Source organism: Helicoverpa armigera, chromosome 9, assembly GCF_030705265.1.
Source record: "Helicoverpa armigera isolate CAAS_96S chromosome 9, ASM3070526v1, whole genome shotgun sequence".
In the NCBI taxonomy this organism is placed as follows: domain Eukaryota; kingdom Metazoa; phylum Arthropoda; class Insecta; order Lepidoptera; family Noctuidae; genus Helicoverpa; species Helicoverpa armigera.
In genome coordinates, this window is record NC_087128.1 from 8140543 (window position 1) to 8157222 (window position 16680).

At 36.5% G+C, this 16680-nt stretch overlaps 3 protein-coding genes across 5 annotated transcripts in view; 1 reads left to right on the top strand and 2 right to left on the bottom strand.

Annotated features, from left to right (window-relative positions):
• Positions 1-273: 273 nt before the first annotated feature.
• LOC110370022 (pleckstrin homology-like domain family B member 2) lies at positions 274-1842 on the bottom strand. Its single transcript, XM_049839142.2, has one exon. The coding sequence runs from the start codon at positions 1840-1842 to the stop codon at positions 274-276; it is 1569 nt and encodes a 522-aa protein (XP_049695099.2).
• A 467-nt stretch (positions 1843-2309) lies between these two features.
• Positions 2310-10559, top strand: LOC110369975 (NCK-interacting protein with SH3 domain). Of its 3 annotated transcripts, XM_064036389.1 has the most exons (12): positions 2310-2384; positions 3412-3433; positions 4403-4509; positions 4591-4775; positions 4857-5166; positions 5420-5631; positions 6651-6884; positions 7279-7401; positions 7891-8074; positions 8710-8931; positions 9330-9502; positions 9856-10559. In XM_064036389.1, the coding sequence occupies exons 3-12, from the start codon at positions 4485-4487 to the stop codon at positions 10045-10047; spliced, it is 1860 nt and encodes a 619-aa protein (XP_063892459.1). In that variant the 5' UTR covers positions 2310-2384; positions 3412-3433; positions 4403-4484; the 3' UTR covers positions 10048-10559. The 3 variants fall into 3 exon arrangements, with proteins under 3 accessions (XP_063892459.1, XP_063892458.1, XP_063892460.1); XM_064036388.1 differs by lacking the exon at positions 2310-2384 and having other exon boundaries at positions 3351-3433; XM_064036390.1 differs by lacking the exons at positions 2310-2384; positions 3412-3433; positions 4403-4509 and having other exon boundaries at positions 4575-4775; positions 4857-5058.
• Positions 10560-15581: 5022 nt separating this feature from the next.
• Nemy (no extended memory) overlaps positions 15582-16680 on the bottom strand; it is a 66891-nt gene continuing 65792 nt past the window's right edge. Inside the window, exon 6 of the mRNA XM_021325527.3 lies at positions 15582-15946. Coding sequence (XP_021181202.1) covers positions 15796-15946 — 151 coding nt within the window. The 3' untranslated portion in view covers positions 15582-15795. The remainder of the gene's footprint in view (positions 15947-16680) is intronic.

Here is a 16680-nt window from a genome sequence, read left to right on the forward strand (position 1 = left end):
GCAGGATAGATGGTCACGATAGTCAAAAGGACAGGAGTCTGGAGTCAGGAAACTATGGAGGGGCAATTAAAAAATGAACACAGTAATGTTTAGTTACTGAAACTCTTTATTTTTTTAATCTGTTGTTACAGGGTTATATTGACAATTCAGTAAAATGGGATTGCTAAATGGAATTACAAATTGAAATCTAATATGTATTATCAGTATGTCATTTTTGAAATATACCTACAATACGAGCGTCTCCTGGCTCTCAAAGAGCTCCTGGCTCGCACCTTAAAGGTGTTCAACACTTCTGGCAGCCCTAGACAGAGTCTCTACGCTGTCGAAGTGTTGCTGGCTCGTAGGTTCAAGCTGTTCCACACTCCTGGCAGCCCTGGACAGAGTCTCTACGCTGTCGAAGTGTTGCTGGCTCGTGGGCTCAAGCTGTTCCACACTCCTGGCAGCCCTGGACAGAGTCTCTACGCTGTCGAAGTGTTGCTGGCTCGTGGGCTCAAGCTGTTCCACACTCCTGGCAGCCCTGGACAGAGTCTCTACGCTGTCGAAGTGTTGCTGGCTCGTGGGCTCAAGCTGTTCCACACTCCTGGCAGCCCTGGACAGAGTCTCTACGCTGTCGAAGTGTTGCTGGCTCGTTGGCTCAAGCTGTTCCACACTCCTGGCAGCCCTGGACAGAGTCTCTACGCTGTCGAAGTGTTGCTGGCTCGTAGGCTCAAGCTGTTCCACACTCCTGGCAGCCCTGGACAGAGTCTCTACGCTGTCGAAGTGTTGCTGGCTCGTGGGCTCAAGCTGTTCCACACTCCTGGCGATACGTGACAGGGTTTCTTGGCTATCTAATTGTTCCACACTCCTGGCAGCCCTAGACAGAGTCTCTGCGCTGTCCAAGTGTTGTTGGCTCGTATGTTCGAGTTGTTCCACACTCCTGGCGATGCGTGACAGAGTTTCTTGGCTATCTAAGTGCTCCTGGCTCGCAGCTTCTAATTGTTCAACACTCCTGGCAATCCTGGACAAAGTCTCTACGCTGTCGAAGTGTTGTTGGCTCGTGGGTTCAAGCTGTTCCACACTCCTGGCAGCCCTGGACAGAGTCTCTACGCTGTCGAAGTGTTGCTGGCTCGTAGGTTCAAGCTGTTCCACACTCCTGGCAGCCCTAGACAGAGTCTCTACGCTGTCGAAGTGTTGCTGGCTAGTAGGTTCAAGCTGTTCCACACTCCTGGCAGCCCTAGACAGAGTCTCTACGCTGTCGAAGTGTTGCTGGCTCGTGGGTTCGAGTTGTTCCACACTCCTGGCGATACGTGACAGGGTTTCTTGGCTATCTAAGTGTTCCTGGCTCGCAGCTTCTAATTGTTCAACACTCCTGGCAATCCTGGACAAAGTCTCTACGCTGTCCAAGTGTTGTTGGCTCGTATGTTCGAGTTGTTCCACACTCCTGGCGATGCGTGACAGAGTTTCTTGGCTATCTAAGTGCTCCTGGCTCGCAGCTTCTAATTGTTCAACACTCCTGGCAATCCTGGACAAAGTCTCTACGCTGTCCAAGTGTTGTTGGCTCGTATGTTCGAGTTGTTCCACACTCCTGGCGATGCGTGACAGAGTTTCTTGGCTATCTAAGTGCTCCTGGCTCGCAGCTTCTAATTGTTCAACACTCCTGGCAATCCTGGACAAAGTCTCTACGCTGTCCAAGTGTTGTTGGCTCGTGGGTTCGAGTTGATCCACACTCCTGGCGATGCGTGACAGGGTTTCTTGGCTATCTAAGTGCTGGCGAATTCTACTCGAAGACTCGAAGGAAGGATGGCATGTTGTATCCGCTATGCAAGCGAACACAACCGCCACAATAATCGTTAGCTTGAACATAACTTTCACGTTTGGGCACAACGTTCGTAATGATCAATATGTTTGGCTGAACAGGACCTTTATATAGTGCGTCGAGAAGTAACATAATTATGTATAGAAAATTGTTATATGGAGAACGGGGAAAAACTGGCTATCTAGCTGGTTATCAATGAACTGACCCCTTAACTCGTGTGGTATGAATACGTTGATAAAGACTAAAATTAACATGAACATAAACAACTAACTTGTGAGTGGTTCTGTCTTTTCTGTGGAGTAAGTGAGCTATGGAGAGGGCTATGCTCGGTGTTTCTCTACGTGATCGAATCCGAAATGAGGAGTTGAAGTGGCAATGGGCAGGCCATGTTGCTCGCAGAGCAGATGGCCGAGGGTGTCGAAAAGTGCTGGAGTGGAGACCACGGACTAGCAACCGCAGCGTAGCACTTCCATCAACGACGTGGACAGACGAAAGGTCGCCTCCAACAGGTATCTGTGGAGGCCTATGTTGAGCAGTAGACGTCCTATGGCTGAGATGATGATGATGATGATGATGAAGTACGCAACAGGTAAGTGACTGTACCTACCTTTTGCATTTATACATAGGTAGTTCCTAAAAAATATACTCTAAATCTGCTGACATGCCAATAATAAGCTATGTTCGCGCAGTTTTGATAATATTTATGTATTCGTTTTTTTTCTATTAGATCGAAACTTCGAGGGACATTTATTACCTACATCACATAATATGCAAAAATGTTATGTTAAGCATGTACTTGGATATATCTCTCTCTACAAAAGAAGTTGATAAAAGGGCCCCGTAACCAGCCCTTATGTGTCAGTTAACGAGATATTTTTAAACTACCTACTGCCTTATTTTCCCAAGCTTGCGCACCTATTTGCATCTTAGAAGAGCTTCTTCTTCCTGTCCCGTTATCATTTTTATTTGGCATCCGCGCAATATGTTTTCCGCTTCCATTTCTTTCTATTACTCTTCATAATGATTCTGACATTCCCTCCCTTCTTATTTAAATATGTCATCTTCCAGATCCAGATCATCTTCCAGGCAATCCATCTTTTCTTTAGTCTTCCTATATAGACTTTCTTGCATGTGTTTTATTTATCCCTCGTAGTTACATAACTATTCCACAACAACCGCTTGCCTGTCATCTTATTTCTAACTGGCGCTACCTTCAGACTTCTTCTATTCCTCTCATGTAAAGAAAGTCTGAAATATCTTAGAACAGTGTAATGATGTTGATAAAGATAAAGATTATCTAGGTATACGGTATACTTATTTTTACCGTAACCTTTATACCTTTTTTGAAAGCTTAGAAAATGAACAACTTATTTTTGTAGATTTAAGTGTAATATAGTATGCTGCATAACCATCACCCAAATATCTACTGAAACATTGAGCTTTTCGAGAACAGTAACAAATCTAATCACTTTTTACTTATAAAAATTATTGCTGAAACTACGCGTACTCCAATTTTACACACGGAGTTAAAAAACCACCAAAGATCTGTCAATTTCAATTTCTGTCATACTCATGTGTCAACTGTCATAGAAATTGATTTGTTGTGTTGATTTCAGACCGTAGGCTGAAAAAAATCGCTATAGTTCGGCCGTTCAGAGAATGCGTTCCTGACACCTATCAGTTAGTGACGACTAGTGATGGGCACAACATAACACTGAGTTCGTTACCGTTCCTTCAAAATGAACCGCCGCATTATTTTAAGATTATTTTCGTATTAAATTGGCGGAATCATTTGTTTCATATTTTAGTTATTTAAGTGGAAACCAAAAAAAGGTAATATTCATATAATAAAATTGTTTTATTTATTCTTTGTTACAAGTACATTGAATTGAATGTGCGTACAGAATATTAATCAGACTCCGATTTGCTTGAGGAAGTGGTGTCTTCATCATCATCTTCGCCTACATGTATAATTATATTATTATCAATAACAGAATCAATCCTGATATCTCGGTTAAACGAAAGCCGGGTAATCAAATAAAAACAGATCGAAAACACTTGAAAAACGTGGTCTATGCGCACGAAACGACAACAGACGACTGTTTTAGCGTCACAAAATGGCGGCCCATAACGCCATTTGGGGTTACCATTTTTAATCTAAGTATAAAAATGCGGTTTGGTCATAGTTTTATTTTTATATTTCATAAAAGTTATAATTAAATCTTATAGTCCATTATTTTCCAATTCTTAAAAAGAAAAACAAAACGTATTATTTTATATTATAACTGTATAAGAACAGATTACGATACTTGCCTGTTATTTTTAGCACAGCACTACAAAATATAAACCGCTGACATAACCTTGTAATAGCGCAGTATAGATTTAGAAAAATATTGTTTACCAAGTTATTTGACACTCAGTTTGGACCAAAATTATAACATTCATTGATTATTGATATAATAATGTTGTTTTAAATTTATTTCATCAATTGTTAAAACGGTAAACAATCAGCAAAAAATTTTTATCGTAACTGCAACGCCATTACAAAGTTACGTCGTCAGTTCAATCGCGATGTGTCAGGAATGCATTCTCTGAACGGCCGAACTATAAATACAAATAAAAATGTTCAGAAACTAAATATAAATGTAATATTTACCTTCTCCGTTACTGTAAAAAATACATTATTATCATGGGGGACGCACCACATTCTCTGGGTAAGTTTTATTATATTATTGCTTTACTCGTTTAATTTTTGGGTGTGGATATGGCTGAATAAAAATTACTAATACTTGCAGATGATCATGAAATGCTCAAAGCACTGTATGACTTCGAGGCAACATTGCCTAAGACTCTCAGCTTTACGGAAGGGGAGTTTTTCTTCCTTCAACAAAGTAACGCCAAACAGAGAAACTGGTGGCATGTCGTTAATAGAAAAGGTCAAGTTGGATTCGTGCCCTCGAATTACGTTGCCGGAGTCAAGGTAATAGGCTAAACTCATTACCACAATTATCACCATACATGATTCAGTGAATAGTCAGTGTTCTTTTAAATTCTGATACAGGTTGAACCAGAATTCTATCTTGCGTTCCTGAATGATTGCATGAAAAATATAAGTGAAAGTAGTACAATGTCGCAGAAGCAGGAACTATTAGTGAAGTTAAATGAGAAGAAGAAACAAATTCAGATAAGTGTAAAGCCGCACGGGAAGAAGGCGCCGGCCCCGAAGCCTCCCCCACGACTGGACGACTGCACTCCACCTAATGGTGTGTCACCATGTTTTGATTTGCGACCTGTAGTTTCACAGCAGCACATCACTGAAGACAGAGAATCCTCCCCATCACCAACTAAGCCTAATAATAATGTGTCTAAAGGTAAACATTTGAAAACAAATTATGTGCATGAAACAACTTATTTTGGCAATTATCATCAGTTTATTTCTTGCACTTATCATTCTCAGTTCCATGATGTATGTTATAACCTAATATCCTAAAAATATTGTTTTTCTGTGTTTATAACTTTCACAAAGGCTTAGTGTTTGTGTTAAATGACTGTATGTTATTATTATGCAATTTATATTGTTCATTCTTCTTTCATTATTCATTTCTTGATTAAATCATATTACAGATGATGACGAATGCAGGAAGAAGCCAACTGTTGGCAAAACATCATCTAACCAGGTATCCTCAGACACTGACAATCAAGACGACAGTCAGGACAGTAGTGAGAGTATTAAGCCCCATGCCATATATGAAATAGTGCAGGCAGTGCGGAAAGAAACACAGCTAAGCCACGACATGTCTAAAGTAGCTGTTGAAACAGTGCTCATTTCTTTGAGGGTAAGTTGATTTCCACTAATATTAAATGTGAAATTAACTATGAATCTGACTCAATTGCTAATAGTTTTCTTTGGGTGCAGATAACTGTCTAAAACACCAACAATCACGGCATATATGAACAGCCCAGCATGGTGTGGCTATTTTTAAGTAGCTGCAAGCTCGCTGTCACACCACTGTTGGTTTCCTATATTGACAGTATAAAATGGTGTATGAGATACAATTTAAGGGTAAAATTCTAATGAGCTGATTACTGATTTGGAGCTGCACCGTGCTGTGCTTTTTATTTGTGCTATAACCTTTTTTTTAAATTATAAATACTGTTCAGGCAACTAGGGCCAATAGAACGTATATAATTATATCATTAATAACACCACTTATAAACTACTACATAAAATTATATTAAGTAACTATCACATCAGTGTAATTTCATGGATTATTGGAATATTTATTTATTTGTATTGCTGGATTATACTGAAAAAGTTATAGGTAATAAATAAAATAAAGCATTTCATAGACTGACTAAATTGCATGTAATGTATTCAATTAACATGCAGGTACATATTTATTAAACTCAATTTTTACATTCCTTTTTATACAACTACATACCTATTCAATATATTACAAATTAAATCTACATAGGTATGTAATTTTTAACCAGTTTTAAAATAATCCTCAATTGAGGTTTGCTTAAAAAATTTTTTTGGCATGTTGCAAAGAATTATAATGTCTTTGATTGGACATGCTGATCTATCGAAGTACCGGATTAGTGAAATTATACTGTATTTGTTTACACGAGTCGCAATGTGTGGTATTGCGTTGCATCCCGCGGAACCGGCGGAAATATGATACCCATTGGCCTTGTGCTGAATCACACGTAATACAAACAATTGTCGACTCAAGCTTCATGAATCTCAAAGACCAGCTGGCTTTCTTTAGCCAGCCTGCGTTTCAGTTCAATTTAATTTCCCATGAAGAGGTGAAGGGGCTGTTATAATTTGGTATTTTACTTTTATTTGCAGGAGTTCTTACCAGGCGGCGCTGCTAGATCCATAATCGACGCTCTTCTCCGCGAAGCTAACAGTAACATCACGTGCCCTAAGAACGCTATTGACGCAGCCCCTGACGCGCTGCGTATGATGACGGCTTTGAACGCGCTGTCGAAGGCAGCTAACGACGCTCAGCAGAGAGGCTGGGCTCTTCATGATGATGCACATGATATACAGACGCAACTACTTGAACTTATCTCTGTTATGGTAACTTAAACTTAGAATATTTTATTGCAAATAGGCCTATAATAGCTCTTTGGATAGGTCATTCTCGTTGTAATGACATCATGTTTATTGGTTGTGATAATATGTAATTTACTCTATTCTATGGGTACAATTGTTCTACCATAGCTGGCGTCTAAATAAAAATGCAGTGACGCAAGAAATATATACCACATATTTTGATTCAAACTTTATCACTAGAAAATTCACTTCGTATAATTCTTGTTATAAAAAAAATTCCAAACTTTTTAAGAAAATTGCCTGCATGATTTTTAATGTTTTATTAGTTTTTTTTTTTTTTTGTATTTTACGTCCGTATTTATTAAGTTCAATCTTTTAGCATAAAATTACATTTTTAAATAATATTTATTTTCAACAGTCAAACGCTGACGTGAACATATCCCAGCATGTGCTGAGCAGCCACAAGTACGCGTATGTGACGACTCTAGTCCAGTACTATCAGATGGAGACCAGGTGGCCCTTACGACAACTACTGCTGCAGGTATACCTCTATTATATTTTAAAGCCTCGAGATGATTTATTCGGCAGCTTTATGTGCCATTGATGGTGACACAGACAGCCACCTAAAAGCTATAAAAACCCTGTTGTTTTCGCGTAAGGGGTTTTAAAAAAAAAAGTTTACTCAATATTCTGTAAACCTGACATGTAAAGAGAAAGCTTCTCAAAAGCGAAGTCTGATACGCTTCCTCGATCACATTTACGTTCCTAGCTTTTGTTACTTCTTGAGACTTTTTGGAATCAAAGGAGTTTGAAGCATGTTGTAAACACTTTTTGTGCTACTAGCTTTTCTGCGGTTCCACTCGTGTCCTGGGGAAACTTCTTGTCGTAGCCTGATAAAATATAGCCTATGTTGACCGGGGATAATGTAGCTTTTCTGAAAGAATTTTTCAAATCATTTCAACAAATAGTAAAAAATCCTCTTAATCTTAATATTAGTACAGTTATTTTTTACTTTAACTTTGACACCCAGGCTTTTGGCGTGATGTGTGGCTTGGAGCGCACGGCACTGGCAACACTGGCGCTGTCGGCGCTGCCGGCCGAGATAGCACGGGACATGCGCGACAACCCCCGCGCCGTCAGCCGCCTCTCGCATTCCGCGCTGTTACTGTCCATGGTCTTGTCTATGGGGGATAAGCTGCCTATCACTCATTTCGGTAGGTATTGTACATGGCGAATAATATGACTAGCGGAGGTGCTATAACGGAAAATAGCCTAATAAAGTAGGTCGCCAAAATGCGGGTGTGCGGGGGACGAAGAACGTTAATGTTTTCGTCGTTACTCTCCTTCTTTGGACTCGACCATTTTTTGTACATAGATATTTCAAAGAACTCGAACGCCGCGTTAGTTCACTCGTAACTGATCGTTTTGGTAATCCCCGCGGTACAAATTTGACCTAAAAGAAGGCACCTAGCCTACCTGGCTACCCTATTATTGCATCTCCGCTCATCTTTCCTTGCTCCGTACGGTATTATATCACACTAATACTATGAACGTTTGGTACTTTCTCATGCAAAGACTTCTGAATGGATTTTGATGAAACCCAGCAGTAAATTATAAAACTAAATAAGATTATTTGTAAACTCCATTTGAGTGGGGTCAGAATTGCCTAACAAAATTGAAGAATCCTTTTTGCTGTACATTGTTGTCACAAAATTATTGTTGACTAGCTGTTTCCCATGGTTTTCACCGGATTCTTCCTGTCAGTGAAATATTTTTTCCAATTGATCCATTAGTATCGAAGTCTTTGGGAACAAACTAAAAAAATATATTAACCATCCAATATTTTCAGAGCAACTGGGCGTGGACTTCGCGCTGTTCCTACTGGAGTTGATAGAAAACCCTCCGGACACTGACGTGGATGAGCAGATCCCGGACCTGTTCCTCACTCTAGTCCTCGCTTACAACCTGCAGTTTGAGGAGTTCTTTGATAATCTCCTGCTGAATGCTTTGGAGACCAGGGACGTTGCTAAGACGTTTTGCGAGAAAGCTCTCCTGCTGCTCAACCGTGAAGGTAATTTTTGTATATTCATAAGAGCTAGTAACTATTTCGTTGCAAAATTCCCTTTTATTTATTTTCGTCCTCAAAAACATAAGAAGCAGTAGCAACTGCCAAAAAACATGATGGACATTTGGCCGTCCCGTGAACATACATTATTTTATATAAAAGTCACGAAGCTTTCACCTTCACAATATTTATTTACTTCGTGGTTAGGAAATACAGGGCTAAGCCCTACAGTTAAAATGAATATCGGTCTACTACAATCTGACAACTTTATTCGATTTTCAACTCTATCTCCAAGGTATTAGGTTCAATTTTGATTGGAAAAATTTTACAAATTCTACAGATGTACATATGTATAACAACCACATCTTAGCGAAATTCATATATTATTATTATTAACATTGTAGAGGATCCAGTGCACATCTTCGACCACGAGCCGGCGCCGGCGCACTCGGTACTGAAGCTCGTGATCGACGTGTTCAGTCGAAAGAAGACGGCCGAGCACTTCTATACCAATGACGTGAAGGTGGCCATCGATATCATTGTAAGGCAGCTGGCTGATCTGTCTCCTGGAGACACGGTGAGTCATCATCTGCATAGCCTTTTCCCAACTATGTTGGGGTCGGATTCCAGTCTAACCGGAGCTGAGTACCAGTGTTTTACAAGGAGCGACTGCCTATGTGACCTCAACCCAAATACCTGGGCAACCCGATACTGAATACCCGTTGATAGGATCTGGTTATCAACATTTCGGGTTTTTGAATACCTGTAACGACTGCCAAAGATTTGAAATGACAGCCGGGACTGACCAATATTATCAAAGCATACTTATCGCTGTACCATATTCATCAAACCAAAATTTTACTTTTGTCGACATTCGTCTTTGACATTTATACTGTCTTTGACCTACAAATCATGCTTGTTCCTCCACAGCGTCGTGAGCAATACCTGAAGATCCTGCAAGGTATAATCCGCAACACTGACTACGGAGCCCACGTGCATCGACGTGACGACCTCCTCCGATGTTTCGCGCGCATCTTCTGCGAGGAGGGAGAGTGCAGCCGCGACGACCAGGCTCTCGTGCGAGCCATCTCCAACGAATTCCCCCAGTTCTTCAAACCTTAAACCCTGAAGGTAACACGTGGCTTTGATGATAAAAAAGTTTCACAACCCCAGTGGAAAAAATCGAGAAATTTCGAGAACATTCTACTTTCTTTTTGCAGATTTTTTGTAGCCTCTTCTAAAGCAAAAGTTGTTAGATTTGTGATCTAAATTTCTGTTATGGCAACATTATGTAAGAATCTCGAATTTCAAATTTATTAATCTGTGTTCAGATGGAGACGCTTAGATTGGCTGTGTTAAAAAATGAAACGTAATAATGCGGCGTTTTAAGCATAGAGGTTACTGAACTTTTCATTGCTTGTCGTTTAGGAAATCGTAATGATTGGCGTTAGTATTAAAAGAGGTTCCTTTTCAAGCGAGAAGCGTTGAATTCTTACTCGAATACGGTTCACACTTCTGTATTGCGCATTCAGTCAATAAACGAGTTTAGAAATATTCTTTATATGTAAATGTTATCGTGTGGCGAAAGAAATTGCGAAAATAATGTGAAAAAAGCATTTAAGGTGTATTTAAATGATTCAAATCAAAAAAAATATATACGTAAAAATATTGATGTGAATGTTACTTAGAAATAACTTCGTGGATTCTTTGCTTTGCAGTTATTATGATCTTCCTGTGAGTAGGTTTAAAATGTTGCACAATTAGAATATACTTTGCATGGCATGCATTTGCACATAACGAAACAATACAATAGATTATACAATCATATTATTATTACTAAACGTTTAAATGTTTTCATATTCGTGTTGGATATTTGTCAGTGTAATTCAAAATATCAGATTTCAGATTCCATGAACTTTAAACTAAATGATATTACTTAAATAATAGAATACTTCATCTCATTTTAAATAATTAAGATAAAGGCCTCAATTGCCGACAAAAGTGTAATTAATTTAAAATTTAAACAGTATTTGCACTGCATTTATGAGCCATTTATTAATTTTATCATATTACTCTTTAGGTTATGCAATATTTTTGTATCTATTTTATTTCAGTATTGATATTTTTAAATACTCGGTAAAATTCACAGTGTTTTTTCCCACTGAAGAATTTATAGTATGTATTTATTTAAAATTATTTTAGGCCATTGATTCCTATATCTTTGTAAAGTAATTGTAAACTGAATATAAATATTTTCATTAACATAATATTAAAAAAAAATCTCTCTTAAAAGTTACTAACAAATTAAATTCGAAAACATGATTTTTTTAATCAGAGTTTAAATGTTTTTATTTGATGTAAGTATGACGTAGTTTTGCCATTTGTCACCAAAGATAAATTGAGTAATTCCTAGTACAGTACGATCGTTTAACAGTCAATTATTAATGCTTTAAAGTATGTCCGATCCAACGTGTGTATGTATTTGTTTTTACATTACATTCCTTTGAGCATTCTTCACATCGGCCTAATGTATGTGAAAATCTTTTTTTTTTACTGGTATTATTGTTGTTTGTTGCTAGTGTAAATAATTCATCCATATCAATTATTTATGAATTGTGCCAAGTTTCTGCTTATTTCTGAAACCTGTTGATGTGTGAGTGCATTTTATGTATTTAATAGTATTAACTATGTATTATTTTGTGCCATTATTCACGCTTTCGTACCTTATGCGTTGAAAAGCAGTATATTTAATTATCTAGCACAAGTTATCTATGAGCGCAGCATGGCATTTTAAATTTAAATATTTAATTGGTGTATGATCGGGCCTAAATTTTCATAACATTAGATTCCTACTTATGAAATGCGTTCGTACTTATTAAACAGAGCAATATTTTTCTAGTCAACAATCATAAATGATGTAAAACTGATATTAAAATTAAATCTACTTGCTATTTTAGATCACCAATAGATGCTGATAATCATATATTTTTCAGGATATTCTCATCGGTTCATTACTATTCATGCAATATAACGTAACAATTTATGTACAATGTATGGGCGGCATGACAACATAATATATGACTCGTTTAAAAACACCAGTGCCACAGACTAGCTCCAAAGGCATTTGATATTTTTTAATCTTGCAATAATTGAATTCTAGTTATTTGTTGTGCCGTCTATACTTTCGTACATCTGTATCGAATAAGTATAAATAAATAATTGTAGTTTACCCATCGTTAGTTAATTTCATTACCGACCAACATTTCAGGGTGTCCATATAAAAAAAAATATTAATATTATGTAGAACGAATATAAATGCACTAAATATCATTTCCCAAATCTATCGTATTTAAACAAAATTAGACTTTGTTGTCATAAAATATTGATTGAAAATGTTAAAAATGTTAATTATATAAGATTTACTGTATTGTCTATTTCTAATGGAAAGTTATCAAAGAAACTAATCTATTTATTATGACGTTGGCCTAAATTAAATTTAGTATTGGAAATAATTATGAGCTTATCGGGGTTTCGTTTGAGAGATGCTCAAATCGTAGCCAAATTTTACTAGATATCGATTTATTATTCTGGCTTATCTTACAAAGTTGTGTCGAATTATATTTGATTAATATAATGTAAAACAGTGATGCCAAAATATTTGCGCTCATTTATATTGTTTTTAACTTATAATAGAATTAATTTCAGGAACTTAAGAAAAAAAATGTAACAATATTGATTTGAAATGTATTTGTAAAATGTTACAACCTCCCAAAGTGTATTTAAATCAATAATTGGCAACACTGTTCAGTGTTACATGTTCAAAAAAATCTTACGGCAGCTACATAGCTTTCTTCTTTGATTGTATGACAATCTAGTCAGTTAGTTCATTTGAAATGAGCTCTGTCTGTTCATGTGCAGCTAAAATATTACGATATTGTCTCATTAGCTTCTTTGCGCAAATTAATTATCTATAATAAGTATTTATTCTTATCAAACGCTCTTTATTAATAATATTAGGATGAAGGTTGTCAATATACATGAATAAATATGTTCAATCGTCTGTCGTGTTTGTTCTTTAGACAGTAATGTCAATACGAAATCTGCGTTCCCTTTATTCGACTTTAGAGTACAACAGAAGTTTGGAGCTTCCATCGGAGGGAGATTAATATTTAAATAGAATTAAGCGTTATACTTACGGAAAACCATACCTAAGCGGACCCGAAATTGTGTATCATTCATTATGTTCTCTGTAAAATTTTGATGCAAGGTATAGAAGGAAAGGGTAAGGATGAACAAATGAAACAATTCATAATTATTACAAGTATTTAATGTACCTTATGAATGCCGTATAAATATTTCAAAATGTAAAACAGTGATAAAATTCATATTTCAACCAATATAATTGTAATCAACGTAACTAAGTATGCGAAATTATATTTCAATATTCAAAATAATTACAATTGAAATATTACATATGAAACTTATCTACCATTCGCAACATATGAGTACAACGGGAAATTATTTATTGTTACAATATCCTTAACTATTACATTAATAAGCAGGTACCATATTTAAATCTCTTAGTGCTTTGAAATTAAAGGAAGCGTCGGACTTCATAGTGTCAATGTAAAATAGGTAATAAACTTTGTTAAGAAACTGTAACAAAATCTGCCACAACTGTACAATTGGGGATTATATAATAATATAAAAACTTGGCCCCAGCTTCTGAAAGGGATCCACAAAAACTAGAATTATTTTAGTTTGTAAATATCATTTGCAAAAATTATAGCAAATCCTGTAATTGAATACAAAAGGACCTACTTATGAATGCAGTCTTAGTACTGTTGTATATTCATCAAAGAATGTTATAGACATCGAATGCTTACATGGAATGCAATTTTATACAATTGAATCCTTATTATATTTTATTTATCATATAATTTAAAGGAAACGAACTCGTCGGTACCCCTCGTATAAAATTAACACGTTGAGCATTATCCTACAATTATTGATAAACATGCTACTTGTAATACGCAGTAATAATTGATTATAACAAACATATGACCACTTTACACCGAATTTGGCAACTTGGATGAACACTTGTCTTACACATATCTATCATTAAACAAGTTTATTTCTGGGGTGTTCAATTTAAATTTGAATGTGTTGCAGTTTTTGTTAGAATATATTTATCTTTTATTTCAAATATATTTATAAAAGCATTGATGTTTATCATATTCCAATAAAAACTACAGAAACACTGTGAGCGCCAATCAATATTATAATATTGCTTTTCATTATTTTTTTTAAATATGTATGTTTTACTGATCGTTATAAATATTTAAATGGTATTTTGCTACTACTCCATCACATTCTACAACTATCGAACACTCGCACATTACATTAAATTAGATTAAAATTTATATACAAGTTACATCTAATATATCTTAACTAGTCACCCTACGTAGGTTAGATTGATACCAACAAAAATGTATCATGTATGGCCTCTGACATTTCAACTGAAAACAATAGATTTACACGGGTATTTGGTTTTGGTAGTGATTATGTTTAGACAATCCGTTGCACACTCGGTCTCGTTCCATACTTAGCTTACACGCAAGTGCTGACCTAACGCTAGTCGCTAACAATATTATTTCACCACAGAACAGCGAGTACAAAGTTGAAAATGAAAACGAACCTATATCCAGCTTATTCGATACATTTCGTCCTAGCAGAATATAAAATTCTCCTCATCCATTACATTTATTACTTAAGTTCGTAAACTGCGTCCTTTATTAGCGTACACTCGCTACTTACATAATGTTGTTTATTATTTTTAAGCAAAGAAATGAAATAAACACTACGGTTCCAATATCAGTCGAATTAATTTTGACTAAGACGGAATCAACTCACCCATTTTTCATATAAAGATTTAAAAAATTGGAACAACGCACAACCCTAAGAACAATCATAAATAATGTCACCACAATAGAATTTGTAAACCTAAAGTTAACAAATTGAGCTAAACAATTATATCCTTTAATTGAATTATTTGAATATAAACTTCACGAAACACAATAAGAACGTGTTTGAGAATAAATAGATATTTGTCTTTTATTGCGCAAAATTATCTATACTTAAGGAAAATTGGAAGAATTATATTTATATTATCCGATTTTATGCTTATGATAGATATACTAGTCATGGTGTTCTTTCGCGTCCAGCATAAAAACGAACTTACAAACTGTTTAAAAATGGTAGAAAATTGTTTGGTGACAAATTGCTGAATTAATCTCAATCCACAAAGATCTAAAGTTGTTCTATGTATGTTCTTACAGTGGGTCTTAGTTATAGTTTTCACTGGCTGCACACAGATGTCGCTAGGCGTGCGACTCTTAAACATGTGTCGAATCTTTACAGACAAGACCCTGAAAATATTTAGCTATCCATGACAAATTGACGAGTGTGATGAATATCAATCGTTTTTGGTGTTCTTACATAATGTTTTCTTACAGTTTACGGCCTGTCAGTTTCAGCGTGGCGATCATAATTCAATTTACAATTATTTATCAATTTACAGTTATTGCTGTTTCTTGACAGACAGACCTAAGACTGACAACAGCATTCCTGGTTGACATAGCGGTTTTGAGTGGTTGATTCACTATTCTGTCAAAACTGTCTGATCAAGTAGACAGGATATTTTAAACTACCAGCATTGCCAACCTACCAACCTTTGCATACCCACCAGATGGTGGAGATTCCGTTACGATTCAATCAAAAATTTGCCTAACTTACCAACATCACACACTCGTCAATTTAACCAAAGAATTTGTCACCAAACGTGTGGATTATGACTAAACTAGGTCCTGCTTAGCTTGGGTGTTGCGCAGCCACCTTGCGGAGACGGTAGCCCCCGGTGCCGCGTACTGTGTACAGCACGACGATGGCCACGGCTACCACGGACATCCCGATGGCATTGATGACGATGGCCTCGTTGTTCAGCGTCGAGTAAACGTCGGCCCTGTACACCGCATGCCCCGGGTTAGTTGTTGTCACAAGGATCCAAATTGTTATGGTACAGTGTTACTTGAATTTCTATAAGCTGTCTATCGGTTTCTAGGCGAAAAATTGAAGTTTGACGTTAAGTTTATGAAAGTTGACATAACTTCAATCAATTTTTAATTAGTTAACAGCAACACTACAGCGCTAACATCGATAGATAGGTTGTAGAAATCCGCAGTAGTTTGTTAAAGAAATAAAATTAGGGGAGTCTATTAAAATTTGGTAAAGTACCCGAGAACCCACTCCTTGCCCTTATCGCTCTTAAACGTTAATGTAGTTAAGCGATTCTCATACAATTAGTGATGTAGGTACAGTACAGACAACCCGTAGCATAACAAAAGTGGATCCTTGTCAATATTTTACATTAGATGAAGTTACTTTTATACGGTCATTATAAAACAAAATATTTATATAGCATCCCTCCCACAAATAAATAGGTCAGTCCAGTAAACTACATATGTACGTATTACTTATTTACTTACCGTTAATTAATGGTTTTATAAAGCGTAGATATAATGTGTATTGTGGGATGATAGTGGGTGATACTTATTGAATTTTAAATGGACATTGTATAACTACGTTTATGTAACATTCACCACGTTAATGTTATGTAAAACATAAGTGCAAGTAAAGCAGAGTAATGGTGCAAACCACAAGCTTGAACAGATGCAGGCACTTTATTTAATGGTGGCA

Excerpts from the sequence above, each read along its gene's own strand:
- LOC110369975 (XM_064036389.1), top strand. The coding sequence starts at position 4,485 with ATGGGGGACGCACCACATTCTCTGG. Across the intron at positions 4,510-4,590 it reads GGACGCACCACATTCTCTGG|ATGATCATGAAATGCTCAAA; the intron begins GTAAGTTTTATT and ends TAATACTTGCAG. Across the intron at positions 5,167-5,419 it reads TAATAATAATGTGTCTAAAG|ATGATGACGAATGCAGGAAG; the intron begins GTAAACATTTGA and ends ATCATATTACAG.
- LOC110370022 (XM_049839142.2), bottom strand. The coding sequence starts at position 1,842 with ATGTTCAAGCTAACGATTATTGTGGCGGTTGTGTTCGCTTGCATAGCG.